This window comes from Archocentrus centrarchus, chromosome 22 (assembly GCF_007364275.1).
Source record: "Archocentrus centrarchus isolate MPI-CPG fArcCen1 chromosome 22, fArcCen1, whole genome shotgun sequence".
NCBI classification, from domain to species: domain Eukaryota; kingdom Metazoa; phylum Chordata; class Actinopteri; order Cichliformes; family Cichlidae; genus Archocentrus; species Archocentrus centrarchus.
The window spans coordinates 7,009,596-7,029,017 of NC_044367.1; the positions used below are offsets into that span (position 1 = coordinate 7,009,596).

At 38.1% G+C, this 19,422-nt stretch overlaps 1 protein-coding gene across 1 annotated transcript; it reads left to right on the forward strand.

The window, feature by feature from the left end:
* The first annotated feature begins 54 nt into the window (after positions 1–54).
* On the forward strand, positions 55–19,211 carry ak7b (adenylate kinase 7b). Its single transcript, XM_030718921.1, has 18 exons — positions 55–365; positions 3,686–3,829; positions 3,955–4,063; positions 5,639–5,733; positions 6,264–6,374; positions 6,451–6,534; positions 8,845–8,930; positions 9,093–9,183; positions 13,737–13,814; positions 14,189–14,338; positions 14,422–14,550; positions 14,624–14,729; positions 17,530–17,655; positions 17,775–17,828; positions 17,958–18,155; positions 18,251–18,471; positions 18,610–18,768; positions 18,859–19,211. Exons 1-18 carry the CDS (start codon positions 294–296, stop codon positions 18,889–18,891), a joined length of 2,046 nt encoding a protein of 681 aa, XP_030574781.1. The 5' UTR covers positions 55–293; the 3' UTR covers positions 18,892–19,211.
* The last annotated feature ends 211 nt before the right edge of the window (positions 19,212–19,422 follow it).

A 19,422-nucleotide genomic window follows, 5' to 3' on the forward strand; every position in this document is an offset into this window, starting at 1 on the left:
ACGTTACGTTACGTTACGTTACGAGATTGGCCAATCCAGTGTCAGTAATGAAAAAGAATGAATGGGCTGCTGTCAGTGCTTGTGGACTATATAACGACTATATAACGGGGCTGTGGGGTTGTCTTTGTTTATTTATTTTGTTTGTTTGCTAGTTGGAGATGATGTCATTGATTGTCACCTTTAACTTTTTAACGTTAAACATGAAACCTGCAGGGGGAGAGCACGGGCCGTCTCCCTGACGACAGGACGCTAACAGTAACACAAACTCAGTAACAGTGCTGTCGGCAGCTACTATGGCAGAGCGAGAGACAAAAACGGTTTTTATTAACAACGTGGACTCATATGCATCCAGATGCATCGCTAAGGTAAAGTTTGGAAGCTGTACTGATCAGAGTTAGCTGCATATGATGTTTGGTTTCTAGCAGAGCTCGCAAACAACGCTTGAAGCTATGCTATTAATTAATAATAATAGCTAATAATATTCCACTGTCTACTTACTTTTTACACTCTTATGTTCATCCTTAATAACTTTTACACAATGGGTTATTACTGAACCAAGGATACATTCTTTATCGTTATTATTCCAGCTTCATTATTTCCCCCTACACCGTTTGTTGCAGACCCCTTAAACCACCTGATCCGGTTAACTAACTCATTCTGACTGGTGAATTACGTTTGAGGTATTTTCACAGCAAATGGTTTCACAGAAAAATAGCTGAATGCAATATAAAAAGCACTGCTTGAAAATTGAGTTATATGCATTTCTAGCCTGTCTCTGCCAGTTTAGCCATCTGTCAGTATTCCTGTCTGCGCTTTTATTATGAACAAACAAAAACATTTTTTTTGAGTCAGTCATCTACATCAGCCATCAGCTTTGAATTATTAACAGCACTTGAAATAAATGGTGATGACTTGCCTTTAAGCTGATATGTGTGATCTTAGCTGGAGTTAATGTAGAAATTACTGAAAATTAACTAATGAAAATCAGACATCACTTTTGAATTGTGGTTAAACAGTATCATTAAAAAAAAAAGGAAAGAAAGAATGAAACTGGCCTGGACAAAAATGATGGTACCCTTAACTTAATATTTTTTGCACAACCTTTTGAGGTTTGGAGTCTTGTAGTGAGACTTCTGCACCTGTCGACAGGTATTTTGGCCCACTCCTTGTGAGCAAACAGCTCCAGCTGTCTCAGGTTTGAAGGATGTTTTCTCCAGACTGCATGTTTCAGCTTCTTCCACAGCTGTTCAATAGGATTTAGATCAGGGGTCATAGAGGCCACTTAAGACCCTGTGCCAGATGCAGCAAAACAGCCCTAGAACATAACTGAGTCTCCTCAATGTTTCACAGCAGGTACAGTGTTCTTTTCTTTGTACCGCATGCTTCATTTTTGTATCTGTGAACATGGCGCTGATGTGCTTTGCCAAAAAGCTCCAGTTTTGTCTCATCTGTCCAAATGACGTTCTTCCAGAAGTTTTGCAGCTTCTGGAAGAATTGTCAGGATGCATTTTGGCAAATTTTAGTGTCACTTTTTGAGCAGTGGTGTCCTCCTCGGACGTCTTCCATTACGTCCACTTTGGCTCAAACTGTGATGGTGCAATCTGACACTCATGTACCTTGTCCTTGGAATTCACCTCTAATCTTTTTGGAAGTTGTTCTGGGCTCTTTTGTATTATCCATCGCTTCAATTTGTCATCAACTTTCCTTTTGCAGCCACAGTCCCGTGGACCTAAAACCTCTTAATAATCTGTGCAGCTGTAGTCATAGGGACATCAAACTGCTTGGAGATGGTCTTATACCTTGAACATGCTTGTCAATAATCGTATCTCTCATATCTCGAGGCAGCTGTCTCCTTAGCTTTCTGTGGTCTCTGTTCAGTGTGGTACACACCATGATACCATACAGCACAGTGACTACTTTTTATCCTGTAAATAGGCACACTGACTGATTACAAGTTAGAAGACGCCTGTGATGCTAATTGGTCAACTTGTTTTCAGTCTTTTCTAGGGGTGCCATCATTTTTGTCCAGGCCAATTTCATTAGTTTGCTTTTTAAAATAATTCTTTTGAACCACAATTCAAAAGCCGTTTCTGATTTTCATTAGTTAATTTTCTGTAAATTTTTATTTATTACTTTTGTCAGTTTCAAGTTATTTCAGTGACCATTATGGGTTTTTCTCTCTTTAACAGAAGGGTACCAACAATTTTGCCCACATCTGTTCAAAGTTAACAGAATGCTTTTTTCAAAATAAAAAGCCCACACACTTATAGAAAGTTATCAGGATCCTCAGAAAGATGTTGGATTTTGCAAATAAAAGCCTTGCATTTACAGTACTCTGCAAAAGTCTTGAACCACCACTCATTTCTTTATATTTTGCTTCAAAGCAGACAGACTTTCTTGTAATTATTTAAAAGTGGTCTTGAACAATAATTTCCAGGCTTTCTGGACGGCTTTCAAAGTTTTTCTTTGGACATTTGCAGCTTTTCACTCATTTTCAGCCCAGTCCTTGTACCAGACAATTTTCTGGGGAATATTTTTTTCTTTGTTAAACCACTTACAGTAACACTGACCTGTGTATCATTCAAGCTTAAAAAAAGGCATCTAACTCAAGAGATTAACCAATTTTGTATCTACAATAACAGACTACTTAGCAAAGAACCAATTTTTAATTGTACCTTTAGGCATTTTGTTATTAGAAGCCTGTTGCAAAAAACACAATTTGTTCCCTTTCTTTAGTTGTATCTATGAAAAAATGCCCAAAATTGCATTTTTGCACCAACAAGGTGATTCTGAAGAGCTATTAGCCATCAACTTGGCATGGTGTGCAGTGTCCTAAAAAATAAGGAAACTGGACAAGTGGAGGACAAAGGAAAAAATATGTTACACGTGGCTCCAGCTTAAAACAAAAGAGAGTCCACACAAGTATATTAAGTGTTACCTTTTTGATTTACAAAAGAAAATACAGGAAAGTTGGTGAATCAGTTGTGTGTTCTTGGATGAGTAGAAAAAGAGAGTGTCCAGGACAGCTCCTTAAATACTCCAGCTCACAGTCAGCACCTGATAATAACAAGCTGGCTAGCTGTCCTCAGCTCCATCCTAGGTTTGAATCATCTACAAAGACAAACTGACAGAGGTCATCACAGCGCCGTTAGTTGCAGGCCTAAAAGAAAAAAAAAAGTAGATGAACTACATCTGAAGGTCATGTCCTTAAAGATGGGAACATGCAGTGACTCGACACGGGTCGAGAGATGCATCTGCAGTTCATCAGAAATAGTCTCAGTGGAAGGGTGGCTGTCAAGAAGCCTTTCTTAAGGAAGGGAAACAGGGAGAAAAAGCTAAGGTATGCCAAGTTACACAGGAACTGGACTGAAAGTCCATGGCATGGTCTTATGCAGTGATGAATCCAAATTTGAAATGTTTATTTCAAATTGTTGCCAATATATATGGAGATCAGGAAAGAGCTGCAACAGTGAGTGTCTACAGCCATCTGTAGAACAAGGTGGAGGCTCTGTCATGGTTTGGGGCTGCATTTCAGTCAGTGGTGTTGGGGCTCTTGTCAAAATTGATGGTATTATGAACACATTTGCAGTGGTTTTATTTTTCAGCACAACAGGGAGAGAGTTCAGGCTGTGGTGGTCATCTTTTCACGCTGGTTAGAATTGTATGAACTCTGTTTTTGCCTTAGCTCCTGTATGAAAGTGTGCCTGTTGATGCAAATTCTGATGTGGAGACCGAGGTGGTGTCAAACCACAGGAAGACCTTCCAGGTGGTGGGAACAATTTCAAATCTATCTGACGAGGACAGGCCTTATGTGGTAGAGCAGTATTATGTAAGTAAATTTCATCAAGGCTGTAAAGTTGTATATTATGAATAAACTTTAGTAAACAACTTAAGGGTTCATTTAAACTTTGAATTTACGACCATGTTTTTTTTTTTTTTTTGTCTGTTTTCAAGCACCTGGACAGAGGTGAGCTTCTTTCCAAACTGATGGGCTGTGATGTTGTTATCTACAATGTTACCCAGCATGCTGATCAGGTGGAAGAAGCTCTCTGGGCTGTATCAGGTAAGTCTGCTTAGGTATCCCTAAGACTAGTTGTTGAATATAACTAATTACATTTACTTTTAAGTACAAATTCTTCTCCATTAAATCTCAGTGGAAATATTGTAATTTTTGTTTCCCTACTTTTATCTGGCAGATTCAGCTGGTTTACAAATTAGGATTTTTGAAAAAAAAAACATATGAGGAACTTATGGAACTGTAAATTATTGTAATTGATGTAAATTAAACTACCCAACAATTCATGCTAGGTTTGCTGATACCAGCCTTGTTTACTGATAATGCCATATTGTTTACTAATATCCCATTTACTGATTTCAGTGGGTGATATTTACTGTTTGTGTAATATCAGTTGTGCTCATGTTTTGCTTGGGGATCCAATACTCAATTCACTCAGTGACATGTAAATCAATTATAACTTTCATGTAGTCTGTTTTTTCTTTCTGGATTTTTGGTTGATATTCTGTCTTTCTTCATTAAATAAAACTACCAAGTGAGCAACCTTACTTGGAAGTGAGCAGACTTACAAATTCAGCAGGGGATCAAATAATTATTTCTCCCACTGTATCACCTGACTGCAAATTTCTGATGCAGTAGAGTTGGAGTTTAGCTAATAGCTAATGATGGTCAAATAAAATCCCAGCTACATCACACCCACACTCACCCAATCATGTGAATGGATGAGTGTGTCCAAACTTTTGATTTCTACTGTATTGCCGTATTATATCAACAGAGCACTTTGCTATCATGCTTAAATAGAATTGGAGGAAGAGTGTTCAGCTGGATCAGGTGACCCCAAACCATCCCTGGTCATGCTGGTATAGACTCAGGATTCACATAATATACTGAGCATTTCTTTTCTATTCCCCTCTTTTCACTCCTGATGCATTTATATGCCACTGCAGCATGTCATTAAATTTAGTCTTATCTCTTTGGTAGTTTGTGTTTTGTTATTGTTTCTCTATGTTTTTTTTTTTTTCTCTTCTCTTTCCCCTCACCCTCCAAGCAGTTGAGGTTGGAAGATGCCTTCCTGTTGAACGGGAATTCTTCCTTCCCTTTGCCACCAGGTGCTGCTCACAGGGGATCATCAGATTTTAGGGTTCTGTCTAATATATTGTCAGCGTTTACCTTACTATATAAACCACCTTGAGGCAACAGTTGTTGTGAAATAGCACTATATAAATAAAACTCATTTGAAGAGCGCCTTCAGCCATCACAAAAGAATTTGAAAGTGGACTGGTTCTTATATACTTGAGCTCTCAAAGTGTTTTATACAACATGTCTCATTCACCCAAGCACTTTTCTTTCTAAATTTAACTGCTTTATATCTACCGTTCACACAAACAGTCACACTCTGATGAATGCATTGGGAGCAACTCATTGTTCAGCATCTTGCCCAGGTTAATTGCATGCAGACCGGAGCAGCCAGGGTTCAAACCACCAACCTTACAATTAGTAGATGACCTGCTCTACCTCCTGAGCCACAGCCACCCCCAAGTATTTGGGGCATAATAATATAATAATAATTAAACATATCACTACAATAAATGAGGCAATGACTCTTGTTGTTTTCACTGATAGCTCTCCACAATGAAATAGAGCAGTTTTCTGGACCAAAGGTGTTCATCCTCATCTCCACGGTCATGACCTGGGCCTGCAGCAAGCCAGTCGATCCTGTAAGTATATATAACAGAAATCTGTTACATCACTCATTATGAATTGAAAAATCTGCCCATAATTATAAGGCTGCCAGAAACTCATTAAAGTGAACCTTTTATGATAAATTCCAGCACAAAATGTTTTTGACTGCAAGGCGTCTTTGTGACATTTCAGGAACTCTTTGAGGTCATTTGTTATAAATGTTCACAAAACACATTTAACCATAACTCAAAAATTCATGTACTAAATTTCAGCAAATGTCCTCTAGGATAAAAAAGATCTAGTAAAGATGTTTCATATCCAAAAGGTCAAAGGTCAATTTCATTGTGACTTTACTGTGATTTTACTGTCATAATATTGGGCAAAAAACCATTTCTTCCCTTAAATTAACACACTATCTTGGGAAGATTATTCATTCTTTACATTTCTTTACACTTGTTTATACTGTGACACGTGGGCGTACTCATCACCAACCATGACCAAACAAATCTGCGGCTAAGCAGGGCCTCTTTTTGTTGTCGATCGCATGCTGTCGTTTGTGTAACAGGATGATCCGGAGGTTCCTTTCATTGATGTGATTTTCTGGAGCAGACGTGCACATCCCAACTTCAAACTGCACATTGACTTGGAGAGGAGTGTAGTTAAAATGGGCAAAACTGTAAGTTTTTAACTTGTTTATTTTAATAACAGACACTTTATGGCGAGGGTCAGAGTCACATGGTTGTTACTTTCAGAAAAGACAGCTCTTCTCCACATACGTGGTGGCATCGGGACTTCAGTATGGGATGGGAGAACAGGTCTTCCACTTCTTTTTCAAGGTAAGATTTGAAGACTGCGTTCTACAGTGTGGGTGGGGGATGTAATGTTAAAGATAATTATAAAATAAAATAATAACATTTCCTCAATACAAATATAAAACTTCAATATAAAGTCACTAGAACTCATTCCATCCATATTTTGACAGCTCAAAAGACAAGTAACAGTGGGAATAGTGGGAATAGCGCCACGCTAAACCAATCGTGTTGGGAATACAGTTGAAGCCACATCAGTTTAAGCTGACACACACAGTGTAGGAGGAGCAGCTGGCAGCACATCTGCTGATGCTTCAGTTACTGCAGCCATACGCAACAGTATGTTAGGAATGTGAGCGAGGTAAAATAAACTAAATTACAATAGAAAATGTCAAGAAAAATTCAAGTGACGGCATCACCAAACAAGTCGCCCCCAACGGACAGCTCAAGGCTCGTAATGCGACATAGACTATAGCCATATAAACTATATTGTCTCATCTTATATCTCATATGAAAATATATCAATATTTCTTAAAAACTCAATATATCGCCCAGTCCGACCCTGAACCATCCCTGGTTATGCTGGTATCAGGATGCTGGGAGACTTCACATGATATACTGAGCATTTCTTTTCTACTCCCCTCTTTTCACTCCTGACTGGTTGCTATAACTGCCGACAACGTGGCTAATGTGGTCAAGGGGGCCCAACTGAACAGGTGGGTTCAAAAGAACGGTCCGAGGAATTTTATGGTATTGAGATATTTTGGCTATTTAAAACCCAACAAAGAAAAAGAGTACCATACCCTGCAAACTGTGTCAAATGCATGTTTCCACAAAGGCAGGTAATACCACAAATTGTTTTTACCATCTGAAACGGTGACATCCTTGCACCGTGCAAAGTTGACCATTTACCTACACAATGCAATGCTTATGCGACCCAAGACTTTACAGTCCCAATAAGTTTTTACCATAACCTTAAAGTGGACATAAAATACTACACGTGTTGAGCGTAGTTTACACCATGAAGCACTAACACTATCCATGAAGCTACATTTTAAAAATTAAGTGTTTTAAGTTACAGTTTTTAGAGCATGTGTAGCGCCATCTTGTCTGAGTGCAGAATATGACGTCACTAAGTTGGTTGGTTGCCGCCAAAAGTCCTACATTAGGTAATGTTAGCGAACTAGTGCCAACCAATACAAAACAAGGGAAAACAAGGAAACAAAAGTAAAAAGCACTTTAAGCAGGGTTACTTTTGTGTTGCTCCCTGAGTTTTATATTAAAAAACAAGGAAAGACTATCCACTTTCTCTTTGTTTCTTAAGCAGGAAGCGGTTCTCCATTGTTGGCTAGCTGCACTGAAATGGGAGAATCCACCTGTTAGCCATAATGCTGAGGTTTATAGAGCACTTTATAAATGAGAAGTGTGTGGAGGAGTGGGTGTTTGAGTCAGGTACACTGGTGGTTCGGAGGACCAACAAGCTGAAAACACCATCCCCTTTGTGTTTGATTTTTTCCTTGTCGGGTCATATGTACAGAGCGAGTGGCATAATCAGGTGACAGAGGACATGTCTGCAAGATGCAATCAGCACTATTTTATGCAATATTAAGTAAGGTGTGATTTAACCCTCAGATATATTGAGGTTAGCTCTTTTCCCAAGCACACCCAACCAGTTTACAACGTAATAGGTTACTTACATGCACATTATACCACAACTGTTATCTTAACACAATCAAAACACGATCAGGAATTCCAAAATCCATCAGCATCTCCACAGGAAAACAAAACATTGCCAGATAGAGAAGTATTGCTCAAGACCACTTTATTTACAGCTTCCATCGCAGAGCTTCCAGTGATGGAAGCTGTAAGCTGTTCAGAATTCAAATGTCTTAATAATATTGCTCTTGATTTATTTTTAATCTTACATTGGTGCTTACATACAGTATTTCCATCTGCACTATTTGTTACTAGTAATAAAATGTATTCATTTCTCCTATTTGTTGTGGATGTTTTTGTTAATATTATCATTAATAATATGGTTGTTTTTACTATTAGTAGTGTTGTTATTAGTAATTTATATTATTGTTATTACTGTTACCACTACTATTGTCCAAGTCAATATTAGTAGCAGTATCTGTTTTATAATATTATTTAATGATATTTATCAAAATATGTATATTATATGTTGCATAATAACATTGCATAAATGCACAGCTAACACACACACACACTCACATATATCAGTTCTAATGTGATATCATGCGTTAGATGAAAATAACGACACAGATGTGAATTTGCTTCATATGTGTTACTGATTACGATAATGTGTGTTTGTAGAAATCATGGCTCGGAGAGGATGAAATTCCTGTCTTTGGAGATGGCAAGAACATCGTTCCCACGATTCACGTCCATGACTTAGCAAGGTTGGATAAACACTGCTTAAATGTGTTTGTTCTAAACAGCTGAAAGGCTGAAACATGCACTCACATGAAGTAATCAAAACAACAGTATATGAAAGCATGTTTCTGTTCACAGAACACGTGTGATACTATTTAGTCAATTGTGAATTTGCTTCTTTGTTCCAGTGTGGTTTACAACGTGATTGAACATCAACCCAGCCCATATTATTTACTAGCAGTGGACAATTCTGAGAATACCATGGAAGAAATTGTGAAGGTATGTCTAGCAAGTCATCAGAAAGCCTTTCCAAAACTATAGACAGTGTAAAAATGGACTTAGCTTCCGGGTATGGAAAGTGAAGCCAACTCATAAGTACCTTAATCCTGCATTCTTTTTGATGGCCACCAGGGGCTGATATCTGTGACCAGGGGCGTAGGAACGAGTTTCCTATTGGGGGGGCACACATATCGGAAACCTGACAGATCCATAAATACTCTGAGAAAAGCATAAAAAAAAATGCTATTTGATCTTTTACTTTCTTATTTTTCAAATGTTTCTTGGAAAAATAGTGTTGTGTACACTTATATGATTGCATGTATAATTTACATATGTATATGTTTTATAATCGTAGGACATGGGCAAACTGGCTTGATCACAGATAACTGTTACCAGTGCATAGTTACCAATGCACAGATAAATGTTACCAGTGCACAGATAAATGTTACCAGTGCACAGATAATTGTTACCAGTGAACAGATAAATGTTACCAGTGCATACTTACCAATGCACAAATGTTACCAATGAACAGATAAATATTACCAGTGCACAGATCAATGTTACCAATGCCCAGATAAATGTTACCAGTGCACAGTGTATAGATAAATGATACCAATGCACAGATAAATGTTACCAGTGCACAGAGAAATGTTACCAATGCACAGATAAATGTTACCAGTGCACAGATAAATGTTACCAGTGCACAGATAATTGTTACCAATGCACAGATAAATGTTACCAGTGCACAGATAATTGTTACCAATGCACAGATAAATGTTACCAGTGCACAGATAAATGTTACCAGTGCACAGATAAATGTTACCAGTGCACAGATAATTGTTACCAATGCACAGATAAATGTTACCAGTGCACAGATAAATGTTACCAGTGCACAGATAATTGTTACCAATGCACAGATAAATGTTACCAGTGCACAGATAAATGTTACCAGTGCACAGATAATTGTTACCAATGCACAGATAAATGTTACCAGTGCATACTTACCAATGCACGAATGTTACCAATGAACAGATAAATATTACCAGTGCACAGATAAATGTTACCAATGCCCAGATAAATGTTACCAGTGCACAGTGTATAGATAAATGATACCAATGCACAGATAAATGTTACCAGTGCACAGTGTATAGATAAATGATACCAATGCACAGATAAATGTTACCAGTGCACAGAGAAATGTTACCAGTGCACAGATAAATGTTACCAGTGCACAGATAATTGTTACCAATGCACAGATAAATGTTACCAGTGCACAGATAAATGTTACCAGTGCACAGATAATTGTTACCAATGCACAGATAAATGTTACCAATGCCCAGATAAATGTTACCAGTGCACAGTGTATAGATAAATGATACCAATGCACAGATAAATGTTACCAGTGCCCAGATAAATGTTACCAGTGCACAGTGTATAGATAAATGATACCAATGCACAGATAAATGTTACCAGTGCACAGTGTATATATAAATGATACCAATGCACAGATAAATGTTACCAGTGCACAGATAAATGTTACCAGTGCACAGAGAAATGTTACCAGTGCACAGATAAATGATACCAATGCACAGACAAATGTTACCAGTGCACAGATAAATGTTACCAATACACAGATACATTAAATCGTCCCCTTAGAATTATAAGGTTCTGACATTTTTGACGAAACTGAGTTATTGTCATATACTTATTTGCTGACCACTTATCAACAATATGTAAGAGATTTTCTTCAAATATATATATTTTTGGGCATTTTATTCACAAAATAATAAGGTTCTATCTGCAAAATCAAGCTTTAACTTGGTACTGTAAGGTTCTATCTGTGAAACAATAGGCACTTGAAATGTTCACAAGAGAGCCAATCAGGCTGCTTCTTTTTTGTAATGTTGGTGCCCAATGTCAAGCAAAGGAGCAGAGGAGATGCTAGAGAAAATGTTTCATGGTAAGCTGGGGCTGTTTACAAGACATCTAAAGCTTGAAGATTTCAAAAATGAGTTGACAACAGACAGAAGTACTAATGGCAGGAAAATTCTTAACTTTTGATTTCTTTTTTTTTAGATTGCACTGAGCTGTTTCTTTGCACTGTTAGCTACGAAGCTAGTGAGCTAACACTAGTTTTGTATTGTTTGTGGTCAGTGCTAACATAAAAAAACAAACAATGTAGTTGGTAATATTGAGAATAGTCAAAGGTCATAATATAAGTTACCTCACGTATAAAATATTATTGATTGAAGAATGACTTCAGATTTTAATATATTCTATGACCTAGCAGTGGTACCATGCTAATGAGCTCTGTCCATTTTTATTTCTGTCATCAAACTCCAGAAGAGCAAGTAAAAGAATAAAACACCAGAAAAGGGACGGCAAAGAAATTGTTACATTTTTCCTGAATAAATACAACCGAAAGAAAACAGTTCATTTTCAGTGACAGTTTTTATAGCAGAATGATTTTAATTTAAGATCTAAGTTTAAAAAAATCTACCTAAAATCTAAGTGGGATGAGTTTTTATTTGGATTTTTGTACTCAGTGGACATGGACTCAGAATCTAAATGTTTATTCAGAATTTTAAAGAACGCTTTTTCAGGTAGATTGCAGCTTGTAAAATTTAAAAAGATCTAGGCTAAATGGGGAAAAAAAAAAAAAACATTGTGGTAAATTATCTAGAATTTGTTTGACTCTCTGTACAAATTTTATTGAAATTTGAGTTTGTTTATATGTCAAAGTATACGCCTCCTAAATTTATATCAAATGTTTATTTTGTTCTATTTATTTATTATAAATTGCATTTTTACTTGTTGGTTTTCATATAATTATATGTTGAGTTATCTTAAGAAAACTTTGGGAAAATAAAGGATGGGAAAAAAGAGGGCTCAGTCTGCCAACATGAGTTTAATGAAAAGTTTGATTTTTTTTTTTTCTTTTTCAAATTGTACAATTTTAAAATTGTGTAATAGATGTTGTGCAGCAAGGCAGCATGGTGGTTAACACTACTGCCTCACAGCTAGATTGACATCTAGGTCTGGGTTCAATTCCACCTTGGCCCGGGTCTCTCTGTGTGGAGTTTGCATGTTTTTCCCGTGTCTGTGTGGGTTTCCTCCCACAGTCCAAAGACGTGCAGTTACTGGGGTTAGGTTAATTGGTCACTCTAAATTGCCCATAGGTGAGAATGGTTGTCTGTCTCTCTGTGTTAGCCCTGCGACAGGCTGGCGACCTATACAGGGTGTACTGTGCTTCTCACCCTATGTCAGCTGTGATAGGCTCCAGACCACCCCCTCACGACCCTGAACAGAATAAGCAGAAGAGAATGGATGGATGGAGATGTTGTAACATTGAAACATTCAAAGATAGAACTTTGTCAAGCATCATCTTCTTCTAGTAAAGGGAAGGGTAATGTGTCCGTAAAAACAGTTTACCATGAAAGAAGAAACTTAAAAAAATGTCACAGAATTCATTAAATTTGATTTAACCATACTTGTGGACACTCTATTATATCTATAATTTTATGGTTTAAAACTTACTATAAGTTAACTATTTTTCATTCCTTGAAAATCAGTAGTAGTTATCACATTTTGCAGATAGAACCTTATAATTCCAAACAAAAAAGGAGTTTTTAGAATTAGAAGGTTCTATCTGCATTATACTTGTTCAAAAAAACAAAAAACAAAAAAAAAAAAACGTTCTGGTCAGAACGTAGATAGAACCTTATAATTCTAAGGGGACAAAATGTTACCAGTGCACAGATAAATGTTACCAATGCACAGATAATTGTAACCAGTGCATAGACAAATGTTACCAGTGCACTAGCATAAAGTTTCATTACAAATGTATGTGAGCTTGGGGGCCCCCTGGTGGTGGTAGCTGCATATGTCGCCTATGCCTCAGTCCGGCTCTGTTCATGATAACGATCCCGACAGACTGTTTTACCTCATTCAAGAGTTTCTGACTCCTGCCGCTGTCTCCCACCTCCCAAACACTCAGAGCCGTTCAGAGGAAGGGGGGGAGCGCATGTTGTGCCTTCAAAATAAAAGCACGCGAGTTAAAGATTTCAAAATCAAGTATTTTTCTCCTCTGCTGTGTAATTTTTGGTTGGGACAAATGCGCCTGTCTCCAATATTGGGGAGGACACGTCCCCTCCACCCTCTCTCAACACATCTGGTTTCAAAACACCAGGATGGTGACTGTGAAAACACTCAGTTCAGGGTTTCATAACTTCACAAACCAATGAGTGACATCACGCTGGCTACAAACATTTTACACTGTCTGTGACAAAAAAATTAGTAGAAGACCTTGCTGATCATGGCCAAAAATAATTGCAATAAATCCTGTTATAAATACAGGATGAATACAGTGACCTCCTCAGACTGCTGCTACTGTACTGTACAAACTGTCCAAATCTAGAGGAATTGTTGATAGCTTACTTACTGAACAGCTGTGCTTCATTACATTTGTGATGCTAACCTGTATTAATACGAATGCTTGATATTTTTTATGTGCATCACATGATGAAAGAAAGATTATGTTGATTCTCCTCTAGAAAATCGCCTCTGTACTTGGACCAGGAAAGATCCAGAAAAAGCCATCTGAGGATGCATTCCTGACCAAGGACTTCAGTGTATGATGAACCTCTTTATATTGTGCTTACCACTTTTGAGTGTGTGATGTGTCGTCTATCAGTCAATTATTCACAGTCCTTCCTTATTTTTTTTTCCAGAGAACTGAAGAAGAAAAACTTTTTTCTTCAGATCAATATAAAATTCATTTGTTTGCTTTCTTTGTAAGAGCTGCGAAATTAATTTCAAACCCATATCTGTGTGTCAAGAATGGACTGTGTGTGCTTACGTGGGTGGGTGGCGGGGATATTGATCCTTCAGTGGGGCTGGGAGAGGTGGAGGAAAAAAAGACAAAAGGAAAATAAAAAAGATCATCCAAAACGGTGAAGTATTTTTTTTTTTTTTAAATCTGACACTTTTTTTTTCATTAAAACAGGTAATGGAAATTGATTCTATACTAGTAAACCTTCGCATGGAGGCTGTTTATATCAAGAAACTTTTCTCTTTCAACTGGTTGTGCCAGTTTGGTCTGGTGGAAAATATAGAGCTGGTGGTGGAGGAGTTCCGGCAGACCCGGGGACTGCTGGTATGCAATGAAGCAGACATCAGTAATAGGTACATAAAATTACACTCTCATTGAGTTTCATTAGATAATCTATGTGGTTCCAGCCCATTCGTCTGTGTGTACTGGGTCCTCCTGCAGTAGGGAAAAGCACAGTATCCAAAAAGATATGTGAATATTACCGACTCCATCACATCACAGTGAAAGGCACCATCTCTGAGACCATCACCCAACTGGTGAGCTGGCACATTCTGTAAATCACTTAGAAATGACTACAGCTATAGGCATTTTAAACTGTTTTCCCTTCAGGAACATGCTGTGAGGAATCCTGATCCAGATGAAGAGAACTCCACAAGAGAGGCCCAGGCCCAGGACCAGCTTAGTGCAATGAGGGAGAGTGTGGAACAGAACCGAGGTATGGACCGCTTACTGGATGTTAGCGGTTTCCAGGAGGGGCCTTTGTTCACTGAAATGACCAGCTCGAGGTGAAGAGGTCTGGATGTTTTGTCACATGAGCAGTGACTGAAGGCTGTGTGTGTATTTAATGAAAAACTCAGTGCTGCCATGAAGACAGTTAAAACACAGACAGATGCTGCAAAGAAAAATGGCAATCAGAAAAGCTTATATACAAACAAATTTAATATATGCTACATACATATTTTTCCATAATTGTGTTTATTATGTTTTAAAGATAAATGAACAAACAATATTTAAAAACCAAACAATGCTACAGAGATGCTGTTAAACTGCTACATAAGAGAGAGAGGCTGTGACATCAGGAATGTGAACTTACACACTAATTCGTTTATAATGCGAAATAAAAAGAGTAATATATGAATCCAGTCCATGTACTTTTAGTCCAAAAATATTGCAACTGTCTGTGTCTGTTTAAATCCAGATTATAATCACCCCCCAGAAGTTCCAGTGGCCATTTCTGCTGAAAAAGATCAAAGTTTTTCTATATTCTCAACCTCTGAGATTAGAAATTTCCACATAGAAACAGAAGCTGCTTTTCTGACCCACCATTAAGACTTTCCTTGCTAGCATTAAAAGAGACTGGATCACATCCTCTTTTTCTTTAAGAAAGGCAGGAACCTTCCCAAGCAGACACAGTAGCGGACGTACACCTGAGCACGCTGGCGTCTAGAACCTTTGAATTTTCATGTATTCACACAAAAAAAGCAACCTGGTGCCTCCATGAGATTTACATTCTGGGCAGTTTGGTGAGGTTCCCATTCTGTACTTGCTATAGATGTATGGGAACATGTAGATATGTTGCAAAATATGATATTGTAATTCTTTATATCTTTATACCTGTTGCAAATTGAAGTTCTGGAATAAAATAGAAACAGAATAAAATTTGGATAGTTTTCATTTCGTGTACATGAGAAAAAACATTTTTTTTTAATTCATTTGAGATTCCTAGCAAGTTATTCTTCTTACACCCAAAGCTTCTGATCTGTAAATATTTGTAGAAGTCTTTATTTGATATATTATACTGAACTATCAGTGAGTCAGCTGTTTTAAATCTACCATTCTCAAAGAGATCAAAGATTCTAACAATACCGGCTCTTTGCCAAAGTGTAAAATTTGCTCCTGTTCCCTGTGGCGAGAGCTCTGGGTTATCTGTCAGTGTTCTTATAAGATAAAGAGGGTGATCATTCATAAACATTTTTGTGAGTTTCCTCCAGGCCCACATTCATTATCAAGGGGTTGTTTTTGACAATGTGTGGCAGCTCTTTCACACTCACAGGGCAGAAGTTTAAAACAGCTGACTGTGTCAAACCAAGGGGAGTGTAGGCATTGATTCATCCATGAAGAAATAATCCTGATTTGTATGGATAGCACATAGTATTCTATATTTGGTAAGCCCCACCCACGTTGCTGTTTTGGAAGCTGTAATATTCCTATTTTAAACTTTCTACTATTCCAGATAAAGCCTGACATTTTTTATGTTTCTAATGACATTCACATTTAGATTTACAAACAGTATAGATGATCAGTCATCAGTTTGATTCTACCAAGAAATGGTAGAGGGTCTTCCATCTAATTCACATTTTTTTTTTAGATTTTTAACCAATGCTTTCTGTTTAAAACAGATTTATTTGGGGGATGACTTGATTTCCTAAATATTTAAACCCCTATGGAGCCCAGTGAAAAGGCTGGTTCAGCATTTTTTTTTCACTGTTCAGGATCATTATTTCTGACTTGTCGAAGTTTACGTTATGTCCAGATATTAGGCTGAATTCTTTAACACAGCTCACTTGAATATACCTCAACTGCAGAAAGCAGCAGGGCTTTATTTGTAGCAGGCTTTGATTTCTAATTCCTTCTGATTAATAAGTGACATTAAGTATTTTCCTAACATTAACATTTCTTTTTAAGGTGATATTGTGAGGTGACATTAGTCACATTAAAACAAAGTATTCCAGTGCTCAGATTTGTGCATTTCTTAATTTGTTGGGTCATTGCTGAGCAGCCATCAGTCACTTCTGCTTCTCAATGACCTTCAAAAAGTAGAACGTGTTCTGGATCGTGTCAAAGACTTTGTGTTGTGTCCCATCTTTGAATGTTTATCCCTATTTCTTAGGTGCCTGCTCAGCTTTAGTGAGGTGCTGTGAGTGTATATAAATGGTAGGCTTTCACAAAGCGTACACATTGTGAATTAGGCACGTGCTTCAGAATAAATCAGGTGTTAGATACAGATCAGGCGGTGGAATGCATGATTACATTGTACATATTTATATTTATCTGTATTATTAAGAATGTTTAAGATGGTTTTGCCACACTATTATTTATTATTGTTGGCTCTCTTCCACAGCTTGTCTTTTGTCCTGTCACAGCAGATGGCTGCCCCTCCCTGAGCTCAGGGATGGCTGCCCCTCCCTGAGCCTGGTTCTTCCTGTTAAAAGGGAGTTTTTTCCTTCCCACTGTCACCAAGTGCTTGCTTATAGTTGGTCGTTTTGATTGTTGGTTTTTCTCTGTAATTATTGTAGGGCCTTTACCTCACAATCCTCCAATCTCATCGTACATCCTGTATAATGACAATAAAGGCATTCTATTCTATTCTATTCTATTCTATTCTATTCTATTCTATTCTATTCTATTCTATTCTATTCAGTGTAAAGCACATTGAGGTGACTGTTTGTTGTGATTTGACACTATGTAAATAAAATTGAATTGCATTGAATTATTTGAATTCATTTGCTCTGCAGATCTGGATGAGGAGCTGCTGTTGAAAGTGATGAAGGACAAACTGATGACTAACCCGTGCAAAAACCAGGGTTATGTTTTGGAGGACTTTCCCCAGACATATGCACAAGCTAAAGAGCTCTTCAGTGGTGAGACTCAAACACAAAACTCTTATGGCTAACATGTCTTAGCCACACCCATTCATTCAGTATCTCATGGATGCGTAAAATAAATAAATGCACATATGTATGTTTTCTTTCTTCTTCAGCTAAAGAAGATGATGCAACATCCTGGAAAAATTCTTTGAGCATGATTATGCCAGGTCTCCTTTTATAATAAAGAACCAATTGCAGCTTGTTTTAACAATGACAGCAGTAACAGATTTACAGGTAGTGAAGCCCAAGCGCTCCATATTGTAACATTAGTAACGGTTCTCTTGTGTGGGCCACAGAGTTTGTGTTGTGTTTGGATGCGTCAGAGGCCTTCCTGGTGGATCGAGTGCTCAACTTATCCGAGAGACTTGTACAGCAACACAACTATGAGCCAGATAACTTCTTGAGGCGGTTGGCCAGTTACAAAGATAAACAGACGGCGGATGAAACCGTCATCAACTACTTTTATGAGCTTGACATCATCCCTCTGCACTTTGGTAACCCATAAAGTCTGACTACATCCGGTGTGGGGATGGAATGCTTCTTTCTTAATGTAGCTAAAAGTTGCCGTATTGCTTGTCATCCTCTCCAGAGATCACCAGCAATGATGAAGTCAACTGCTTGCCTCTGATGCAGAAGGTCTTTGACACGGTGGGCCAGCCCAGAAACTACGGTCCCAGCAGCGAGGAGGTGATGAAGGAAGAGAGGAGGAAGGCTGATGAAAGGCTGAGGAGAGAGGCCCAGCACAGAGCTGAGGAGGAGCGGGTAGAGGCTGAAGAGGCCAGAGACAGGGCTGCACATTGGGATGAGTGGGTACGTGGAACTGAGGATAAATAGATGAATATCAAACACATATTCTTAAGTAATGAGCAGAGGGGTGGAAATTTTGGAGAAAATGACAAGAACAAGAAGCATAGTGTAATATATTCTCTACATTTTTCTGTGTATTAGACTAAGAAATTAGAGGAGGTGAGGCAGCAGGAGGAGGAGGAGCTGGAGGCCCAGTCAGGCCCTATGAGGAACTACCTGATGGAACACATTATACCCACACTGAGCCAGGGTCTGATTGAATGCTGCAGAGCTCAACCACAGGACCCTGTGGACTTCCTGGTATTTCACTCTCCATAGATTATTACCTAGTTGTTAATGTCTGCCTCCACAGATTTGAATCATGATGATGTCGTTTGGTTTGTCTTTCAGGCGGAGCACTTACTGAAGAACAGCCCCTTTTGATTGTAGTTGATTATTTCTTGTGGACACACAGACATCCACAAAAATAAAAAAGTCCCTTTTTTTTCTGTGCTGTTTGGGACACGAAGCCGATTATGAGCAGCTTTTCTGGAAGAGGAAAATGTCCTTTGAGTCTTTGAGACTTGTCAGAGCGTTTCAGTCGTCTCACGCAAAGTGTCCCTCACTTCATGCTGGGAGTTTGATTAGGTCTGATTTCTAAGTGGCCCATTCTCCTGCCCCTGTTGCATTCACACACTGCTTTGTTTGGGCTCTGATGTGCTGGCCATTACTTAAAAGCAACCCAAAAAGCAGATGAAAGTGTGCACAAAACCAAAAGCTAATTAGGAAGTTAATTTGCTTAATAAACTTGGTAAACTCTAAAGCAGACACGCTCGGGTCATAATTGCTTTGATTTAGCTTCAGATTTCCAGGAAGAATAAATGTTACAAATGGCAGCTAATTTGCTGGTCTCTCATGTCGCCACTCGTGACTCCAAAGTGTACATAATTGGTTGCGACAGAACACCAAATTATT